The 20,447-nt window shown below is 42.5% G+C and overlaps 2 protein-coding genes across 2 annotated transcripts; one reads left to right on the top strand and one right to left on the bottom strand.

Moving 5' to 3' along the window:
• Window positions 1-192: 192 nt before the first annotated feature.
• FANCD2OS (FANCD2 opposite strand) lies at window positions 193-6,742 on the bottom strand. Its single transcript, XM_023547935.2, has 4 exons — window positions 6,547-6,742; window positions 4,996-5,140; window positions 2,356-4,380; window positions 193-1,252 (listed from the first exon to the last, which is right to left on the bottom strand). The coding sequence occupies exons 3-4, from the start codon at window positions 2,468-2,470 to the stop codon at window positions 708-710; spliced, it is 660 nt and encodes a 219-aa protein (XP_023403703.1). The 5' UTR covers window positions 2,471-4,380; window positions 4,996-5,140; window positions 6,547-6,742; the 3' UTR covers window positions 193-707.
• On the top strand, window positions 6,720-19,904 carry BRK1 (BRICK1 subunit of SCAR/WAVE actin nucleating complex). Its single transcript, XM_003409760.4, has 3 exons — window positions 6,720-6,863; window positions 18,455-18,537; window positions 18,994-19,904. Exons 1-3 carry the CDS (start codon window positions 6,746-6,748, stop codon window positions 19,018-19,020), a joined length of 228 nt encoding a protein of 75 aa, XP_003409808.1. The 5' UTR covers window positions 6,720-6,745; the 3' UTR covers window positions 19,021-19,904.
• Window positions 19,905-20,447: the final 543 nt, after the last annotated feature.

Genomic DNA, 20,447 nt, shown 5'->3' with positions numbered 1-20,447 from the left:
TTTCATAGATTGTCTAACACCACCAAAGACCCTGCCTCAGGATTCCAATGTAGCATTACTTATCGGTTTGGGTGAGTATGGCACTGCTGTGCTGCAGAGTAAAAACTCTGCTTACTGAAGGCTGAGTCATATAATTCTGGGTTTTGGGAGCTAGTTTCAAAACTCTTTATTCTATAATTTAAGCCAGTACCAGTTTTACAAATAAATCCCCTTTTAAGCTCTGCTTCAGCTACCTCATTCCTCCTACTGGATTTCCTTCATCATTTCAAGGTTTGGATGAGATTGGGGTTTGTGCAAAGAAATAATGGAAACTAGTACCAACAAATCACTGCTATTCATTAGAATCATGTGTTCCCTATTATGAAGACCATCTTGGAAATGATATCTTTGCGATTGTTCTGGAGGAGTTACTTGATTTTGAGTGAAGTCACACTAGGCTCATTGGTTTGTTTGTTTAATAGCTCTTTATCACATGTACATGTCAGCGCTAATTTGACTCAAATGGTTGTTCAACTTTACAAGGGAAATGTCCCTTGCTCTATGTCACTGGCCCTTTTTTGGAGGGAAGGCAGGGAAGAGGCTTCTGAATTGTCACTGCTTGACAGCAAAGCAAGGTGGCTGGAGCGGTACCACAGTTCTATTTATGTGGACAGGTTCTGTAAGCTTCAGGCACATACCAAAGGAACTGGGAATCAGAGGGAGACCCTTTACTTGGAGTGTTGCAGGGCGAAGGTGCACTTCTTGTACGTTGCATACAGCAAGAGGATAGAGCGCAACATCTGTTTGCACATAGTCACTGTCATCTGAATCTGAGGCTCCTTAAGTCCAGTGGGCCACTGGTGCTCCCGGCTGATGATTTTGCAAAATGCTGACTTGTCTGAAACTCTGAAGGTCCCAGTCCACTTTGGTGGCTGAGCCGTGATGATCCTGCCAAAGACAGAATCTACTCCACTGAGGCGGACAGGCTGGGGCTTCCTGACCAGCCCTTTCTTGTTGTTCATGGTTCGGAGCTCTGACGTGTGGCAGGGTAACTTGGGACTCATTCCAGTTTCCAGAATTGGGCTGTCTAAGACTAGTGTGACCTCTTGAAAGCACAGCTGCACTTCAAGGTCAGAAGGGGTATGTGGCAAGCAGGGGGAGGCCCTAAAGGGGTGTTTGGAAGAAGGTGTAGGTGTTGTGTGCCGCAGCCATTGGAAGCTCTCATCCAGTGGGGTCCATGGTGACCAGAGATGGTATGCCGCCATTGAAAGTCCTAAAGAAAAGGAATCAGAACATGGAATTTCCCTGGCATGCTTATGATGGGTGCACGGCTGGTCAAATTCACATCTGCGTCTCATTAATGACTTAAACTTTGTAGTTCCCGTGAACAGATTCCAACAGGTGTTGGAGTATATTAGAAATTCTATAAGAGGTAGTAGGGGATGGTAGCTAGCGTTGAATCTAGCAACTGCTATGTGTGCTAAAACCTTATTAAACCCTATCACAAGCTCCGAAGGTAGGTTTAACCCATTTTACAGGTTAGGAAGTAGATTTGTCTGAATTGGACTATCCCAGTCCATCTTTAGTACCTCTTCTGTGTGGTAATGGCTAAAGACAGAGTCCACTCCTCTGAGGCAGCAGAGGCTGCCGGAACTTCAGGATGAAAGATTATTTATGGTTACAAGCTCAGAAAGACCATGTCTTACCAAATATTTACAACTCTAAATCCCATGTACTTCTCTTTACAGCACTCATTCTCAAAGTATGATCCCTGGACTAGCAGCTTCAGCATCCTCTGGGAACTTGTTCGATATGCAGATTATTGGGCTCCACCTCAGACTTAAAGAATCTAGAAACTCTGCAGGTGGGAGCTCAGCAATAGGCATTTAAATAAGCTCTCCAGGGATGTACCTTATAATTTGAGATCTTCTTATGCTTCCCCTTTTGAGGAATTCCAGCTTTCACTGTTCTTAGTTATGGAGACAGTCTCTTTTTAGCCCTAAAAACCTCAGTGTTTCCTGACACAGAGAGTAGCTCTTTTTCAGAGCCCTGGCCTACCTATATACAGGCTCAGAGAAATTATACCAGGCTGGGAGGAAAGAAAGTTTCCAAAGGCCAGTCTTTAAAAAATTTTAAAGATTTTTCTAGTTTTTCTATGTATGTCTTTTTCTCATCTAGGAGAGGCCCACCATGTGGTTAAGACCTTGATTTTCTACCCCCCCTCACCTTAAAGATAATTCTTTAAGGGCTGGGAAGATATTGCTAACTCAAAAATTTTTCAAGTAGAATTTGAATTTCCCATCATTATACTTCAAAAGTAACAGTATATAAAGGGTTTTTCTGAATTCAGAAGAAGCTAACGTTTTGAGCACCTACCTAGATGTAAGAGGCATAGCAGATCCCTTTTCTTTCCAACCAAGTGTATTCCTCTGTCCCTTCTCTCTTCTCCCACAAAAGGTAACAGCAGCAGATCTGATCCCATCCCATCCATTAATTGCCCTGGAAGTGCTGTGAAAAGTTGATACCTCCACCATAGTTTGTAACACAAACTGTTGATTCTTTAAAAAAGTTTTTAAAGAACTGTTGGTGACATTTCAAACCAAAAGACCTACCCCTGAGAATGGTTAGTATAATGGAAGTTTGTTGGTTTCCTCCAACTAGTATGGTTCTCATAATCTGTGCAGGCCCTTTGCACAAACTAAGTGTTCACATATTGGCTCCTTAGGATGAAAAACACTGACACCCGAGGGACAGCCTAGGGAAGTCTTCTGATGCTTGATATGGCCCTAAGCATATATCCAAGATCGTGGCTACTCTGGTACAACTCCTCTGGGCATACAATGGAAAAAAGATAATCCCAGGATCCTTTTCCTTACTCATTTCTTATGAGAAAATAGAACCAGAGGTGAAAGGTTTTGTCAAAGGTCAAACCTTGGATGTATAGCAGAAAGAGCAGGGGATGAGAGGGCTCCTGATTTCACATCTTTCCACCACTTCACACAAGGTTTCAATAAAGGTGATTCACCCCCACCACCACCTGGAAGCTGTCATCCACTCCAAGAGGGGTTGAATCTAAGAAGTCTGTTCAAGCTGCTGTAGCAGCTTCCAGCCTGAGCAAACAGGCTTCCCCTTCATACCCTCCTCTAGTTCCCAAAAAGCCCCTGGAATTTCCCCACCTGGGAAAGAGGAAGGCAGCGCCAAAGTGCAGTGAGGTCCTCGTGAGCTGCGATCAGGAGGGGCTGGAGCTGCCCCGGGTTGGGAGGCTCTCCCTTCCAGCCGGAAGAAAAGGCTTGTCTCCCGGGGTCCCTACCCGGGGGCGGGGGCCAGAGGGCTCTGGCCGAGGCAGAGGTGGCTGTAGGAGCCCGGGCCCGGTCCCACCATCCGGGCCGGGGGCTCACCTGCTGAACTCCGCGGGCCACACGCTCCAGAGTGGCTGCCGCTGTTCCCGAGCCGCATCTTTTCTCCACCGGGCGCCTGGCAACCGCCTTTGTGACCCAGGATCGCGGAGAAGCCCGAGCCTCAGGGGTGGGGGGTGGGGGGCTCGAGGCGCCCCTGCTGTGAAGCGTCAGGGCTGGACTCCCTACCCCTCCTTGAAAAGCTGGTTCTGGGACTCGTCCTTCAGGAGAGTGGATTCGAACCTGGCCTTCCTCTCTCCCCCGTGTCCCGGCCATACCTGTGTCTTTTCCTCAAGTCCTCAACCTCAGCATCCATTCCAACCCTGTAATAGAGGACTGACACACCCACTTCACAGACTGTGATCAAGAACTTGCATAAACGTCCTGGGACCTGTAGTTAATAAAAGTCTCTAATTACAGCCAACTCAGTGAGTGTTCAGGGCTAATTATCTAGAGCCCTGAAGACCTTTGTTGCTGTATTTTCAAATGATGCCATTGCAAGGAAACAATTTATAAATGCTCGGTCTGTCAAGGAGCAAGAAAAAAGATACATCTTTCCTTGATTTCCTGACTGAAAGTTAAATCTCGAAAAGTACAGTTCTGTTCCCATCCTTACAATGCTGAAAAACTGACACCTTAAGGAATGATTTGACAAATTCCTAAGGATCATGCGAAACAACTAGCCTGGATCACTGAGGGAAGAGGATGTCTGTCCAGTTCACTCCCTAACGCCAGTGCGTGGCTATCACAGTGTTTGTAGTGTGCTGTTAGGATTTGTGGGAGGAACTGACTAATGGCCTACCTGCTCTTCCATCAGACACCCAGAAATCGCCCTTGCACTTTGCATGATGGAGAACACAGCACCATAAGAGCTGTCACCTTTTGTTTGGGTGAAGGTGGAGTGGAGGGACTAGAGGCCTGGGGATGGGATCAGGTTGAGATCTTGGTCTGGAAAATAGTCTTGAGAGACTTGTGAAGGAGGCCCACAGTCAGCCGCCCACTGTGCCTGTGGAAGGAGAGGCAAGTGGAGAGAAGGGAAGAGAATGATGAGACTTGGAAGGCATGCAAGTGATTCTTGAATTACCAAACTTTTTTTCCAGGAAGTTTATTTTTATTTTCCTCTTGAATAAAATCAACACCTATTATTTAAAAAAAAACAATAATAGTTTTTATTGCAGTTTTTTTTTTTAAATGCAAGTCCCCAAAGCAAAATTGTATGATTAAAAATTGTTGGATAGATATAGGTGTATTTAATTTTCTGCTCTGCATAAATGTAAACTGATCTTGAGTACACGCTTTGTGAGGTGCCAGGCATGACTCTTAGTGTTTTACTTATCCTTACTCCATAATCCTCCCAACAGTCCTAACCCGTCAAATGTTGCTATTCTTGTATTACACATGAAGGGATGAAATGATTCATCTCTGGTAGACTTGGGATTTGAAACCTAGATGGCTTCCCTTTAATTGAAAAGTAGGTCTGTGATGTGTGAGCAAAAAATTACATTAAAACCCCTGAGGGAGCAGGAGAACAGTGGGATGCAGACCCCAAATTCTCATAAAAAGACCAGACTTAATGGTCTGACTGAGACTAGAGGAATCCCGGCAGTCATGGTCCCCAAACCTTCTGTAGGCCCAGGACAGGAACCATTCTCGAAGACAACTCATCAGGCATGGAAGGGACTGGACAATGGGTTGAAGAGAGATGCTGACGAAGAGTGAGCTACTTGTATCAGGTGGACACTTGAGACTGTGTTGGCATCTCCTCTCTGGAGGGGAGACAGGAGGGTAGAGAGGGTTAGAAACTGGCAAAATCGTCACGAAAGAAGAGACTGGAAGGAGGGAGCGGGCTGACTCATTGGGGGAGAGTAAGTGGGAGTATGTAGTAAGGTGTAAAAAAAAGGTGTATATAAGCTTATATGTGACAGACTGACTTGATTTGTAAACTTTCACTTAAAGCACAATAAAAATTACTAAAAAAAAAAAAAATTACATCAAGAGCATCACTTACGAAGTATGGCCTCAAACAGGGAGACTCCGTACATACGGAGGGCTCCCTAGTTGTCAATATCTACTTATGTTAGAAATCACTGACATGAATATGTAGAAGAGCTCAGACAGACATGTTTTCAGAGTGGCAAAGTAAAAAGATAATGGAGTCTGGAATCAGCTGGTTAAAGACAACGACTTAAAAGGCTGTGTGACCTTGAACTTCAATTTTCTCATCTGCAAAAGGGTGGTGATGTAATCTCTTCCTGACTTCCTCCCACAGGGTTTGTGAGGGCCCAGTGAGGTAGTAACTGCCAAGCATCTTTATAGATTATAAAATCTTATACCAGAATAAAGAACTGTTAGAAAGGTTTTCTTCTCAGCTACTGCTAAAAGTAACCTGACTTTTCGCATTTTTTATAAAAGGCATTTACTGCACAAACCAGATTGTAAATATTCCCCAAAACCAAACTGCTCATAATTCTACTACTTTAACAAATTAGATATTGACATTTTTGGTGCATCCTCCTTGTTCTCAAGCAGACATTTTTTACATAGTTTCAAGTAAAGGAAAATTTGTGTTTTTTTAATTTGTTATCTTGTTGACATAGTCTTCATAATTAGCATTTAAATGACTGTATAATATTGCCTTAAGTGGCTATACCGTTGTTTAGCCATTCCCCAGTTGTTGGAGATTTAGTTTTTTATTTTCTTTTTTTTTTTTAAATAGATTATTCTACAAGGAGCACCTTGTGTTTAAAATTTTTTTTTAAATGTCTCCTAATGAAATGATTAAGCTAAATGTTTTTTTTTTTTTAACAGCTTTTGCTATCAATTAAAAAAATTCCTTCTGAAAAGATTGTGCCAGTTTATCTTGTGTTTACGAGTCTACCAATTTCATCACAGCCTCTGCATTACTGGGTAGTATCGTTAAAAAAAAAAAAAAGCCTCTCATTTGATAAATGCTGGTAAAACATCATGTTGCGTTGTTTAAAGGCATTTTTTAAATGACTTTTACTGAGATTTAATCTGTTGTGCCCATCTTAATGCTGAAACAGACTGCAAGACCTTAGTTTGGAGCAGCTGAGGGAGGACGTGACTTGAGCCCACGCGCCCCCTAACGACCATAACGGCTAGTGACCGGGGGCGGGAGGGGGCTCTCAGCGCGTGCGCACTCCATTCTCACCGCCAGAGCTGGGGCATCTGTTTGCAGGGCCGTGGGAGAAGAGCGAAAACGAAGGCGAAGGCCTGACATTGCGCAGGCGCGCCACAATTCTCGTGGCGTTCCGGAGTCCCAAGGGATGGGTGTGGGCTGGCGGCGCAGGCGCACTGGCGGCCTGCAGGGTCGGGGCGCCTGCGCAGGCGCTCTTCCTTAGGCGGCCGCCATGGCGGGACAAGAGGATCCGGTGCAGCGGGAGATTCACCAGGACTGGGCGAACCGGGAGTACATTGAGGTCATCACCAGCAGCATCAAGAAAATCGCGGACTTTCTCAACTCGTTCGGTCAGCGGGCGAGCAGGGGGAGGCAGGGGGGAGGGAGGCCTTAGGCGGTTTGTCCGGGGCACCGAAAAGCTTTGACGGGCCTCTCCCGGGTGCCCTCGGCTCCTGCTGTTTTTCGCTTCCTCCTTCAGGCCCCTCCTTCCACCTCTCGGCGGTGACCCACAGGTTCCTCTAGACAGTTTCTGTGGGGTTATTCTGCCTTAAGCTGAGCTCATCGGCCTTATTGCCTTCACCCTAGGTCCATTAAGGAGTCCTTTTCCCAGGCGCGTCTATCAAGCGGCCCCATCCACCCTCTGCGCCTTGTCTTCTCACTAGCCTCCCTGCCACCATGGGCTCCGCTTCCTATCCAGTCCCCACTTGGCACTCAGAGTTCGCCTCCCAAACGCAGCCATGACCCTGTCACTGCCCTGTTTAAGAACTCTTGATGGCGCCCCCTCTTTGAGAATCAAGTTGGAACCCCTTAGCTCCCTATATGTCTTTTCTGCAAATCTTTCAGCAGCTCTTCTGTCCATTCCTTCCTGTCTCCCGTGTATACTGTGCTGAGTGTGGTAGGAGATGAGGTCAGTGAGGTAGGTAAGGTCCAGATTGTGCTGTTAGTTGCCATCAAGTCTATTCCGACTCATTTGTTGGCAACTTCTGTATTGCTAGTATCCAGTAGGTGTTCTTTTTGCTTCTTCCCTGCTCCTCAGAACTAACATAGGGAGGTGCCTTGAGCATAGAAACAGCGTTACCAGAATCTTTCCCAGGAACGTTCAGCTTGTGACAGTCTTAAATTATTTCTGCATGTTCAGTGTCCTTTGGAGACCAGGCCTGTAACAGAGAATCCTACCCCATGTTCTCCAAGTGTTTCTTTTCAGAGAATTTGGCACTGGGTAGACTTCCTAATTACGTAAGGTGTGTGAATAATGTGTAGTTTTCTTTTTCCAGCTAGTGTGCGTTGGTTCCATTAATTCAGCAAATTAAGGAATTAAGATTACATAGGGAAAACTGATGCATAGGTAAAAGATTTTAAAATGAATTTTTTCCTACCTAAATGGCTGATGAGTCCTAAGGAGTGTAAAAGTGACAGCAAGAGTTGTGTCGGACCACTATTATAAGAACTCAAGAGTAGATTTAAATACAGAAGAAAACATTCTTTGATGGTTCGGAGGGTGGGGAGGGAGGGAGAGGGGTATTCACTAACTAGATAGTACACAAGAATTATTTTAGGTGAAGGGAAGGACAACACAATACAAGGGAAGTCGGCATAACTGGACTATACCAAAAGCTAAGAAATTTCCTGAATACAGCGAAACACTTCAAGGGACAGAGTAGCAGGGGTGGGGATTTGGGACCATGGTTTCAGGGGACATCTAGGTCAATTGACATAACAAAGTTTATTAAAACGTTCTGCATCCCACTTCAGTAAGTGACGTCTGGGTCCTTAAAACTTGCGAGTGGCCATCTAAGATGCATCGGTTGGTCCCAGCCCACCTGGAACAAAAGAGAATGAAGAACACGAAAGACACAAGGAAAATATGAGCCCAAGAGACAGCAACGGCCATATAAACCAGATACTCCATCAGCCTGAGACTGGAATAACTAGATGGTGCCCGGCTACCACCAGTGACTGCCCTGAAGGGAACACAGCAGAGTCCCTGATGGAGCAGGAGAAAAGTGGAGTGCAGAACTCAAATTCTAGTAAAAAGACCAGACTTGATGGTCTGACTGAGACTGGAGGGACACCAGAAGACATGGCTTCTGGACTCTGTCTTAGCCTAGAACTAAAACCTTCCCCAAAGCCAACTCTTAGCCAGACAAAGATTAGACTGGACTATAAGACATAAAATGATATTGGTGAAGAGTGTGCTTCTTAGCTCAAGTAGATACGTGAGACTAAATGGGCAGCTCTGTCTGGAGGTGAGGTGAGAAGGCAGAGGGGGACAGCAGCTGGTTAAATGGACATGGGAAATACAGGGTGGAGAGAAGGAGTTGCTGTCACATTGTAGGGAATGCAGCTAGCTAGGGTCACATAACAATGTGTGTATAGATCTTTGTATGAGAAACTGAATTGAATTGTAAACTTTCACTTAAAGCGCACCCCGCCCCCCCCCCCAAAAAAAAAGTCGTGTCAGAAGGCATCAGCAAGAGAAACAGGACTCAGTGCAAACAAAATCTATCTCAGGCACTGTGGGGGACCCAGAATAGGAATCACTTCTGCCTTCAAGAAATTTTTAATCTTGAAGATGAAATAATGATAACTTCAGAACAAAGCAGAACATTGTTTTTATGTTAAAATAGTTACAAGGTATGTAGGACTATAATCTTGATGTTCCTTAGTGTGGTGGATTTTCTCACCCACTGGGGAATGGGAGTAAAGGTAGTATTACTGAGCACATAGTATAAATGTGTATGTCAGTGATACATACTCAGACGCAAAGTGCTATCGAGGTTGTAAATAGGGAATGATAGTCAAGAAAAGCATAGCTTTCATGTACCCTGAAATTTTATTTATTATTTTCGAGGAATATAAGTGAAGGAGTATGTTTGGTGGAAAAGATAAGTGGGTTTGGAATCAGAAGACCCAAGTTCAAAGGAGTTAGATGAATTGGTTTTAGTGAACTGAAAATGCAGTAATGACCCATTTACTCTGCTACCTAGATAGGCTGGACTTCCCCTTTTTTAAGTTCTGTATGAACTGTGTCAGTGTTGGAGCCCTGGTGACACAGTGGTTAAGAGCTGGACTGCTAACCAAAAGGTCAGCAGTTTGAATCCACCAGCCGGTCACTGGAAACTCTGTGGGGCGTTCTACCCTGTCCTATAGGGTCGTCGTTAAGAGTCAAAACCGACTTGAAGGCAACAGCATTTTTTTGTTGCAGTGTTTGTTCTTAATTATTGGTTTCTCCTGCTTTCCTAGAGAGCTGAAATATTTGCTGGGGGGGGGGGGGGGGCGGGGAGTTTCTTCATAGTATTCTTTATTCATAACATTCCTTTAGAGGAAGGGCCAAGAGACACCAAAATCTTTTGTGCTAGGGGAAGGATATAATGATGGCAGGATCACAGCTTTAAGACTTTGACTTAATCCGGAAAGGCAGTGAAAATAGTGAGAAAAATCACTGACACTGAAAGTTTTAACTTTGTTTTAAAAAGCAGAATTAAAAGACTTAATTTGGTAGGAGTTAATTTTTGACATATACACAGAATATCCAAGCAAAGTATTAAGAATGTCTGTTCAGTAAGTATCTAAACAAGTCAAGCTGAAACTGCTTTAAAAATTTAAAAGTGATTCTAACATCCCCCAAAAACAAACAAAAAAACAAAACCTCAGGCTGTCAAATCGGTTCTGACTCATAGTGATCCCAGTCCCAGAAAACTGGATCCCTGCTAGTGTCATAACTTCATTTCTGAGCTTAGAATTGTATTCATGGACATTTGGTTCACGTATGTTTATCTTTGGGAGAAGTTTTCTTGGACTGTCACACCTACTAAATTTATAGTGGGCAAGTTTTGGGACTGATTGAAAATTGAAGGTTTGGGCTTAGGATTTGCATAGGAGAAATGTCCCTTTTCTTATATGCAAGAAAATACTTGCTCCGAGATTTTAAATCACATGTGTGTGAGTCACATTTTGTGATCAGTTAGAGAATAAAGACTTTTTAAAATTTTTAATTTGGTATTTCCAACAAGTTCTAAACTGAGAAACTAAAAAAACCAAACCCATTGCTATGGAGTTGACGCCAACTCATAGCAACCCTATAGGACAAAGTAGAACTGCCCCATAGGGTTTCCAAGGCTGTAAATCTTTAAGGAAGCAAACTGCCTCATCTTTCTCCTACAAAGTGGCTGGTGGGTTTCAACCATTCACCTTTTGGTTAGCCCCTGAGCGTTCTAATCACTGTGCCACTGGGGCTCCTTAACTGAGGAAATAGACACCCAGAATTCTAATTCTTAGGGGCCAGAGAAATGGCCTCCCTTATTTGGGTCATTATCTTCTCTTAAAGTAATGATAATAGCCTAGTGTTTGGAATAATTTCTAGGTTTTTGAAGATTTTAGAAAATGAACTAAGTCCTTTTAAAGAAAAAAAAAAAAGAAAGCACAATTAATTACAAGTAAGGAAGAACAGTTAGGAAGCAAGATTAAAAATTAAAGCAATTTGATTCAGAAGTTAGGTGCAACTGAAGCAAGTTCCTGAAGAGGGATAATATCACCACACGAGTTTAGACAAAGGCTGAGAAACGGTGAATCATGAGGACAGACCTGAGTACATCGTCTTGGCATTGGATGATTCAGGATGATAGTGTGTGGGATACGTTTTCCCTTTCTAAGCCCTTAGCATGACTGGTCAGTTCTGATATTAATCTGCAGGACTTGTTTCATATTCATAATATGATTTGATGGTGTAAAAATTCAATAGGAGTTTATTTGCGGGAGCATCTAGAGCACTTTGAAAATGACAGCAATCTTGCAGTCCTCACCCTGACCACACAGAGTCTGCAGAGGCCGTGTGCTTTAGAGAGGGAACTTACTTTTTTTTTTTAATACTTTACTGCTTTTCCAAGATAATGACTTTCCCTTTTTTTTTTTTTTTTAATATTGTGTTTCAGGTGACAGTTTACACAGCAAATTGGGTTGCCATTTAATGATTTTAATACAGATAATTCCGTAACATTGGTTACATATTTTAGTGTATCAGCATTCTCATTATTTCCATTCTGTTAGTTCTGCTTCCATTAGTCTAGCTTTCCTGCCCCTCCCTACCGTCTTACCTTTGTTTTAGGGTAAATGTTGACTGTTTGGAAGCCCTGGTGGTGTAGAGTTTAAGAGCTATGGCTGCTAACCAAAAGGTCAGCAGTTTGAATCCACCAGGTACTCCTTGGAAACTATCGGTCAGTTCTACTTTGTCCTATAGGGTCACTGTGAATTGGAACCTACTTGGCAAAAATGGGTTTGGTTTTTTTGTTGACTGTTTGGTCAACATTGAATATTTAAGGGAGCACATTCTTCACAGGTGGTATTGTTTATTTTATAAGAGAGACAAAAGGTGGTGCAGGCCACACCCCAGGAAAACTCCCTTTTGGATCAGGGAGGTGACCTGAGTAATCCTTTTAACCACAGGCAGAGATTATGATCGATAACACAAAGGAAAATCACAAAATAGAGGACAACTACGCATGGCCTAACCAAGTTGACCCATATTTTGGGGGGACACAATTCAGTCCATTACAGGCATGCGTGTATGCTGATGACTTTCTGAATAGCTCTTTTCCTGTGGCTGGAGCTGGTGAGAGTAAAGTCTCAGTCTCTTTGTGGTTTTCTCTTTCAGAGTTGTAGGACCAACTAAACCTGAGGACACGCAGATTGTAATGCGGCAACAACACACTATAACACTAGGCCTGTTCTGTACTTTGGACTTGGTGAAGTTTCTAAAAATAGATTGCCACAGATTATAGCTTTTTACTTTTATACTTTTTTTTCCTGATTATAAAGCGCTAATACATGCTCATTGTGTGAGATGTAGAAAGTGCAGAAAAGTGTAAAAAAAATAGAGAATGTGGCTATTTAAAAATCTCAGTTTTTATACTTGGCCAACAGAGTATGCCACTTGTGACCCCAGCTGTGTGTCAGATGACGATGTGAGAAAGGAATAAATAAGAATAAATGAACACAGTACCCATTCCTAAGAAATTTAGAATCTTACTGGAGAAATAACAGTTAGCTGCAAAAACAATTAGAAAGGCAGTGTTAATTTTTGTAGTGCCAGGGTTATGTGCAGTAAGAGAAGAGATGGAGCCATCTGGCATCTGTCAGCCATGATGACGTATGTACACCATCAAGTACCCTGGCAAAGACTGGCATTTTCAGTTGAAATCTGTTGATAATGTACACATAACTATACTCTGATTTCAGATTTGTCCAGCTGCCTAATGCTTTCCCGGTGTTTATTTGAACCAGTATGTACTTAATGGGATCTGAAATATGATTAAGGTTTCTGGAGTTGAACATTTTATATTTCTCAACTATGCTTGTACACGCAGGCCAGTAGTACAGTGTTGTTCTTGGATTCTGATTCATTACCAGATTGATAGAGCTATAACAGAACAGATAGCCAAGAAGGAATCCTCTCCCTGCCACACATGTGCACACATAGCTTTGGCATGGTTCTTTTTAGGAAATCACAGGTTGTCAGTGATGACATTTGTACTCTTCCTGAGTAGCGTACGTGATGTGCCTTCGAGCTTCTAAAAACTCAAAGGGATTTGGTCCTGTTGGACAAGCCTGACAGCAAATGGCAGTGTACCCAGGAAAAGAGGACTGCTGAGGTGTTCATACTCAAGTTAGACCCGGGAATTAGAGGAAGCAGCACTAGCAGTTTTTAAAAAAGATGAAAAAGAATAAGGAAGACCGTCTAGAATAGGCAAATTCATAGAGACGGAAAGTAGGTTAGTGATTGCCAGGGGCTGAGGGGAATGGGGAGTAACTGCTAATGGGTACAGGTTTCATTTGGGATGGTGAAACTGTTCAAATATTAGATTCTGGTGATGGTTGCACAATTCTGTAAATATACTAAAAAACATTGAATTGTATGCTCTAAGCAAATGAACTTTATGGTATGCAAATTATATCAATAAAGCTGTTTAAAACAGCAGTGAAGAGTACCATTTAAATGGATGAATGAGAAAGAATACCATGCAAGCAAACAAACAACCCTAGAAAGTGGAAGAGTTGGGCTGTAAGAAAATTTTAAGAGATGTGGGGAATGAATTATAGCCCCAAAGGCTCAGAAGTGTGGTAGCAGGGTGTGGTGGGACAGTGTAATTGGGAAGAGTACCATTCGTGGGTAGTGAGGAAGTTGGATGCTGAACTCAGCTCCGCAATTTATTTGTCCCGTCAGTGACCCAAGATGGACTGTCAGCTTATATAGGCATCAGTTTCCTCACTCATAAAATAAGTGGAGTTGATCTTTTGTTCTACTCACATAATCAGAATCATTTTTTCAGTAGACATCTATGTGCCAGGTAAGATGCTGAGGTTATAAAGATTATTAAGAGGCAGTACCTGCCTTTGATTAACTCATCATAGTGGGGGAACAGACTTGTAAATAAATTATAAATTATAAATTACTAATTCGTAAATGGAAACCGTGGTGGCGTAGTGGTTAAGTATATGCTACAGCTGCTTGGCTTTGTAGCATGAACATTGTGACTTGGCATTGTAGCGTGAACGTTTTCCCATATCATTAAATAGTCTTCAAATTTGTAATTTCTCACGGCTGTTTTTTTTAAATTGTGCTTTAGGTGAAAGTTTACAGCCCAAGTTAGTTTCTCACCCAAAAATGTATATACGTATTGTTATGTGATCCTAGTTGTAATCCCTGTGATGTGACAGCACACTTCCCCTTTCCACCTGGATTTCCCATTTCTATTTAGTGAGCTCCTATCCCTTTCTGCCTTCTCATCTCACCTCCGGACAGGAGCTGCCCATTTAGTCTCTTGTATCTACTTGAACTAAGAAGCACACTCTTCACAAGTATTATATTATGTTTTATAGTCCAGTCTAATCTTTGAAGAGTTGGCTTCGGGAATGGTTTTAGTTCTGGGTTAACAGAGAGTCCAGAGGCCATGTCTTCTGGAGGTCTGGTAGTCTCGTCAGACCATTAAGTCTGGTCTTTTTACGTGAATTTGAGTTCTGCACCCCACTTTTTCCTGCTCCGTCAGGGACTCTGTTGTATTCCCTGTCAGGGCAGTCATTGGTGGTAGCCAGGCACCATCTAGTTCTGGTCTCAGGCTGATGAAGTCTGTGGTTTATGTGGCCCTTTTGTCTCTTGGGCTCATATTTTCCTTGTCTTTGGTGTTCTTCATTCTCCTTTGCTCCAGGTGGGTTGGGACCAACTCAGATAGCCGCTCGCAAGCTTTTAAGACCCCAGGCGCCAATCACCAAAGAAGGGTGCAGAATATTTTCTTAATAAACTTTGTTATGCCTGTTGACCTAGATGTCCCCCAACCATGGTCCCCAGACCCCTGCCCCTGCTACTCTGTCCCTCGGAAGTGTTTGGCTGTGTTCAGGAAACTTCTTAGCTTTTGGTTTAGTCCAGTTGTGCTGACTTCCCTGTATTGTGTGTTGTCCTTCCCTTCACCTAAGGTAATTCTTATCTACTATTAGTTAGTAAATACCCGTCTCCCTCCCTCCCCACAGTCATAACCATCAAAGAATGTTTTCTTCTGTATTTAAACCTTTTCTTGAGTTTTTATAATATTGGTCTCATACAATATTTGTCCTTTTGCGACAGATTTCACTCAGCATAATACCTTCCAGATTCATCCATGTTCTATTTCACAGGTTCATCATTGTTTTTCATTGCGTAATATTTCTTTGTGTGAATATACCATAATTTGTTTTTCCGTTTGTCTGTTGATAGGCTCCTAGGTTGTTTCCATCTTTTTGCTATTGTGAACAGTGCTGCAGTGAACATGGGTGTGCATATATCTATTCGTGTGACGGCTCTTATTTCTCTAGGATGTTTTCCAAGGAGTGGGGCTGCTGGATTGTATGGTACTTCTATTTTTAGCTTTTTAACAAAGTACCAAATCAATTTCCAAAGTGGTTGTACCATTTGACATTTCCATTTCCACCAGCAGTGTGTAAGTGTTCCAGTCTCTCCACAATCTCACCAACATTTATGATTTTGTGTTTTTTTGGATTAGTGCTAGCCTTGTTGGGGTGAGATGGTATCTCATTGTAGTTTTGATTTGCATTTCTCTAATGGTTAATGACTGTGAGCATTTCCTTGTGTATCTGTCAGCCACCTGAATGTCTTCTTTGGTGAAGTGCCTGTTCATATCCTTTGCCTGGTTTTTAATTGAGTTATTTGGTTTTTTCGTTGTTGAAGTTTTTCAGTGTCTTCGAGATTTTAGAGATTACACCCTGATGGGATATGTTGTAGCCAAATTTTTTTTCTCAGTCTGTAGGTTGTCTTTTTACTCTTTTGGTAAAGTCATTTTCTTTGTGTATTTTCTTTTCATCTTTTTCATTGTTGTTGATTTTGTATTTCCAGAGTCTTCATGCTTTTCTTGTTTTTATTTTGATGTGTAGGGATGTTAGTTTCCTTTGTGGTTACTTTAATGTTTACCTTATTTTTCTAAGTTCAAACTAATCTTTTATTTTTCGATACAGCCTTTACTTCCTCTCCGTATGAAAGTTCTATGATAACGTTATATGTAGTCCCTCTTTTTTGTTTTAATGCTGTCATCTTTTATATATTGGCATCTCTGTTTCCCTGTTTTCACTGTTGTAGCTTTGATTTGTTTTTGTGGCTTCTCTCTCTGGGTTGGTACCTGGTTGTTCTCTGTTCTAGTCTTGGGTTTTTATCTGATGTTACTAGTTTTCTAACCAGAGGACTCCCTTCAACGTTCCCTGTAATTTTGGTTTGCTTTTTACAAATTCCATAAACTTCTGTTTATCTGGAAATGCCCTAATTTCACCATCAAACTGACGGCAGTGGGTTTTATTTATTTTTTTTATTTGAGAGACAGTTTTGCTGGATTTAATGGCTATTTTAATAGTTTCCTTGTTGTTAGTTACCATGGAGTTGGCCCTGACTAATGGCAACCTTATGTAAAACAGGTTGAAATGTTGCCGGTCCTATGCCGTCTTCACGATCATTGGAATAGTTTCCACATAACCCATTGCTGCTGAGTCAATTCCAACTCATGGTGACCCCATGTGTTACAAAGCAGAACTGCTCCATAGGGTTTTCTTGGCTGTAATGTTTATGGGAGCAGATTGCCAGGTCTTTCTTCAGTGATACCAGTGAGTGGGTTCAAACTACCAACCTTTAGGTTAGAGTTAAGCACAAACCATTTGTGCCATGATAGATAACGCCATATTTTATCAAAGCATTCCTCTAATGATGAGCATTTAAGTTGTTTTCCATTTAACACTATCATAAGTAATTGTGATGAATATTCTTGTTTTTTAAATCTTTATCCAAAGGGAGAGGTGATAGCCAAAAGACTGAGTCGATAAAATAACTTACAAATGAGAAATTCATATGTTAATGTTTATGTAAATACAGAAGAAGGAAACATATTCATCTAGCAAGACCTGTCAAGAGGTGCAATTTGAACTAAGCTGTTAATACAGGCAAGATGAGTAAGATTTGGACATGAAGTGAAAGTTGAGGCCAGATTGGAGTGTAGGAACATTTGTCAAAATGAAGCTGAAGTGCTTTTGCATAACAGCCAGGGAAGAGATGACAAGAAAGATAGCTAGCTAAATGTTAAAATCATTGAGTGGGTGAGTGTCTTGGAGAGCAGATATTTTAGACTTAAAAAGTGAAGGTTATTGAGACATGCCTGGAAAACAGTGTTGGAAGAGGTCGTGGGAAACAATGAGCCTGCCTAGATACCTCTTCTCCTGTGTGGTGAGAGTAGTTGGAGGAAGAGTAGTCAAGTTGTCTCTGGTAGAGAAGTTTGCAGAGGAAAAGGTGTTTTTAGAGGAAATCTAGGTTTTATTTTGGGTGAGATGGTGAAATAAGATAGGAGAAGGTAGAGGAAGAAAAGAAACTGACTTTCACAGATGGAGTGTGGGTTCCACAGGTGTTTGATGTTCTCCAAGTTTTCTAGTTGTGAAATCGTTTTGCAGATGCTGATGAAACATTTAAGTGTCCTCTTAGAGCAACAGTAATGGCATCCGTGGCTTCTCTGAGCTTAGAAATACTGACACTTGCCCCCCGTCCAGTTTCTGCTGCCTTCTTGGCCTCTCCCTTTTCCTCTCAGTTGAGATTACTTTCTTCCTCTTGTCATGTCTTCTGTCTTGAACTCTTAGTTTGCTTATTAGCAAATGGCCATCTGCAGAGTCTTGGTGTGTTAGTTTTCTATTGCTGGCATGACAAATTGCCACAAAAGTAGCAGTTAAACAACATATGTTTAGTATCTTGCAGTTTTGTAGGTTAGAAGTCTGAAACAAGTTCTTCACTGGGCTAAATTGAAGGTGTAGACAGGACTGCATTAAATTCTTGCTCGCTGTTGGCAGAATTTGGTTTCTTGAAATTGTAGGACTGAAGTCCCTGTTTCCTTGCTGGCTGTCAGCTGAGGTCCATTCCCAGCTCCTAAATGTCATCCGCATTCCTTGGCTCATGGCCTCCTTCCTCCATCTTCAAAGCCAAAATGGCAGCTTAAGTCCCTCTCATACTTTGTGTCTTTCCTCCTTACTCCATCTCTCTAATCCCCTTCCACTTTTAAGGACACCTGTGATTACATTGGCCCCACCTGGATAATCCAGGGTAATCTCCGCATGTCAGGGTCATCAACCTTAATCACATGTGCAGAGTTGCTTTTGCCATGTGAGGTACTAGTCACAGGTTCCTGAGATTAGGGCAGAGACATCTTTGGGGGGCTGTTATCTGCCTGCCACACTTGGTAGAAGTTCAGCAGATCCTCTCTAAGCAGTGTTTCTAAAACACTTTTGACTCTTCCTCCCTTCTCCCCTACTTTGTTTGTCTCCCTCCCCCATTTGTACTCTTCACTACATATTACTTACTCTTTTTTGGCTTAGTGGGTGTGTGTATCTGTGTTTGAGGTGCCATTAATCCTGAACAGCAGTCTCCTTTTACCAGATATGTCTTGTCGTTCAAGACTTGCGACGCTAAATGAGAAATTGACAGCCCTTGAACGGAGAATAGAGTACATTGAAGCCCGGGTGAGTATGGTGGGTGAGGAGCCTCCTCAGGCTAGGCAAGGCTTGTCCCAGGAGTAACGCACATTTCCACTTACTGCTGAAACAACCCTGGAAGTAGATAGTACCTGTGCAAATAGGCTTACAGAAATAAAGTGCCTCGCCTGAGTTTAAACCAGGTCTATGACTCCAAAGCAGTGTTCTTCTCTACTACTCCCACTGCCTGCTTAGAATCTAAATTGTGATTATTTTAGACCCCTCTGATGCTTTTGGGGAGCCCTGGTAGTACAGTGGTTAAGAGCTCGGTTGCCAAAGAAGGTTGGGAGTTTGAGTCCATCAGCCAGCCGCTCCTTGGAAACCCTATGGGGCAGTTCTACTCTGTACTGTAGGGTCTCTATGAATTGGAATCGACTTGACAACTTTTTGTTTGTTTTGTTTTAACCCTTTGAATTTATCTAAATGTCCATTTTCCTTTGACAGGTGACAAAAGGTGAAACTCTCACCTAGAGCTGTGCCATGATGCTGCTGGGAAGTTGCTTTACAGAACACAGGCCCACGTGGGAAAGGCCCAGCAGCCTTCAGCGCCTTCTCTCCTTACAGAGCAACAGGGCTTATTCTCATTTTTCTGTTTTCAAAAGTGTGGCCTTTGGGCTCTGCCATGTACATCTGGGGTTATGATGTGGCATGTGGGGAGAAGTCCAGGGGGACTCTTGGAGACATTAGACACTTAACCTTTTCAGTGACATTTTATAGAACTACTTGTCAATGTATTTGAGGCACTCAGAGCCAAAAGCCTGGAACTCTTTGTAAGAGCCTCCCCACCTCTCTCTCTCTCTCAGACTTTCCTTCCAGCTCTCCATGCCTCTGCACTGTCTCTAGAAACAGTCTTTGTCTCCTCCCCACCTCTGGTGGCGAGTGGGGACAGTCCTGGCTGAGGTACTCATGCCCTGGCAAGGTCGCTGCCAGAGAGTGTTGTTGCTAACTTGCCAACTTCTTGTCTTTTTTGGGAGGTCAAGGCCAGGGCCCCACTTGGCTTGAAGGGACATTTTCAGAGTTTTCTTTCTGTCACCTGGGGTGTCTTCACCTCTCATATTTCCCTAATAAACTCCTCAACCTTCTCTGACTGCTGTGATTGTGGTGGGGAGAGGAGCTAAAGATGGGGCTCACCTATGCCACAGAAATGTGATGTGTGGGATTATTCTAATGTTAAACTTTCAGATGTAGCTGTTGGATTTGAAGCCTAAGTGGCTTACCAGCCCGAGCCCCCATGTTTAAACTTCCAGCTGACTAATTCATCTTGGGAATCATTTGGTCATTCAGCAAATATTTGCCAAGTGCTTACTGTGTAGGCACCTTAAACCCTAATAAAAAAAATACAGAATTGAATCAGTCATGGTGCTTACAGTTTTTTGAAATAGCAGCATTCACACAGTTAAACCACAATATAGGGCAGACAACCAGTTTATAAGGTATAGGCTAAATTGTCCACTTCCTTTGATAAGCAAATAGTTTAATCAGCAAAATCTAAAACTTTTTATCCTCACATTCAAAGCTTACTACAAACTTGTGCCAACCCACTTCTTCAGGCTTTTCCACTATACAAAATCTCCGGTTAGTCACAGAGAAGTCACTATGCTTGGTATACAATAATTCTCTGTATTCAAATTGTATTTGCTGCTCAAAGCCTGAAACAAGTCATATCTCCCCCAGAAAGTTCTCCTGGACTTTACTTTTTTATTCAGTATGACTCTTCTTTTTCTCAATCCTTCCCATCCCTCCATACTCTGGGTTTGATCCTGTTATTTATCCTAGAATTTACAGGTGTGCCTTTTCCTGTACTGGCCAGCTGGGCGTCTTGTATAAGGCAAGCAGTCAGTAAATACCGATTGAACTGACTTGTAGAGCTGAGGCTGCTTGGCACTGTCACAGCTTTT

The sequence above is a fragment of the Loxodonta africana genome, chromosome 22 (assembly GCF_030014295.1).
Source record: "Loxodonta africana isolate mLoxAfr1 chromosome 22, mLoxAfr1.hap2, whole genome shotgun sequence".
NCBI classification, from domain to species: Eukaryota; Metazoa; Chordata; class Mammalia; order Proboscidea; family Elephantidae; genus Loxodonta; species Loxodonta africana.
Note: the sequence above shows the minus strand (reverse complement) of the source record. Positions and strands in the feature narration are given on the sequence as shown.

Bases quoted from the DNA above. Each gene is read 5' to 3' on its own strand.
- FANCD2OS (XM_023547935.2), bottom strand. From the start codon at position 2,470: ATGGATGGGATGGGATCAGATCTGCTGCTGTTACCTTTTGTGGGAGAA. The intron at 1,253-2,355 runs GTAGGTGCTCAA...CCTTTTCTTTAG, and splicing joins GCTATGCCTCTTACATCTAG to GACTTTCAATGGCGGCATAC.
- BRK1 (XM_003409760.4), top strand. From the start codon at position 6,746: ATGGCGGGACAAGAGGATCCGGTGCAGCGGGAGATTCACCAGGACTGG. The intron at 6,864-18,454 runs GTCAGCGGGCGA...TCCTTTTACCAG, and splicing joins GGACTTTCTCAACTCGTTCG to ATATGTCTTGTCGTTCAAGA. The intron at 18,538-18,993 runs GTGAGTATGGTG...TTCCTTTGACAG, and splicing joins TAGAGTACATTGAAGCCCGG to GTGACAAAAGGTGAAACTCT.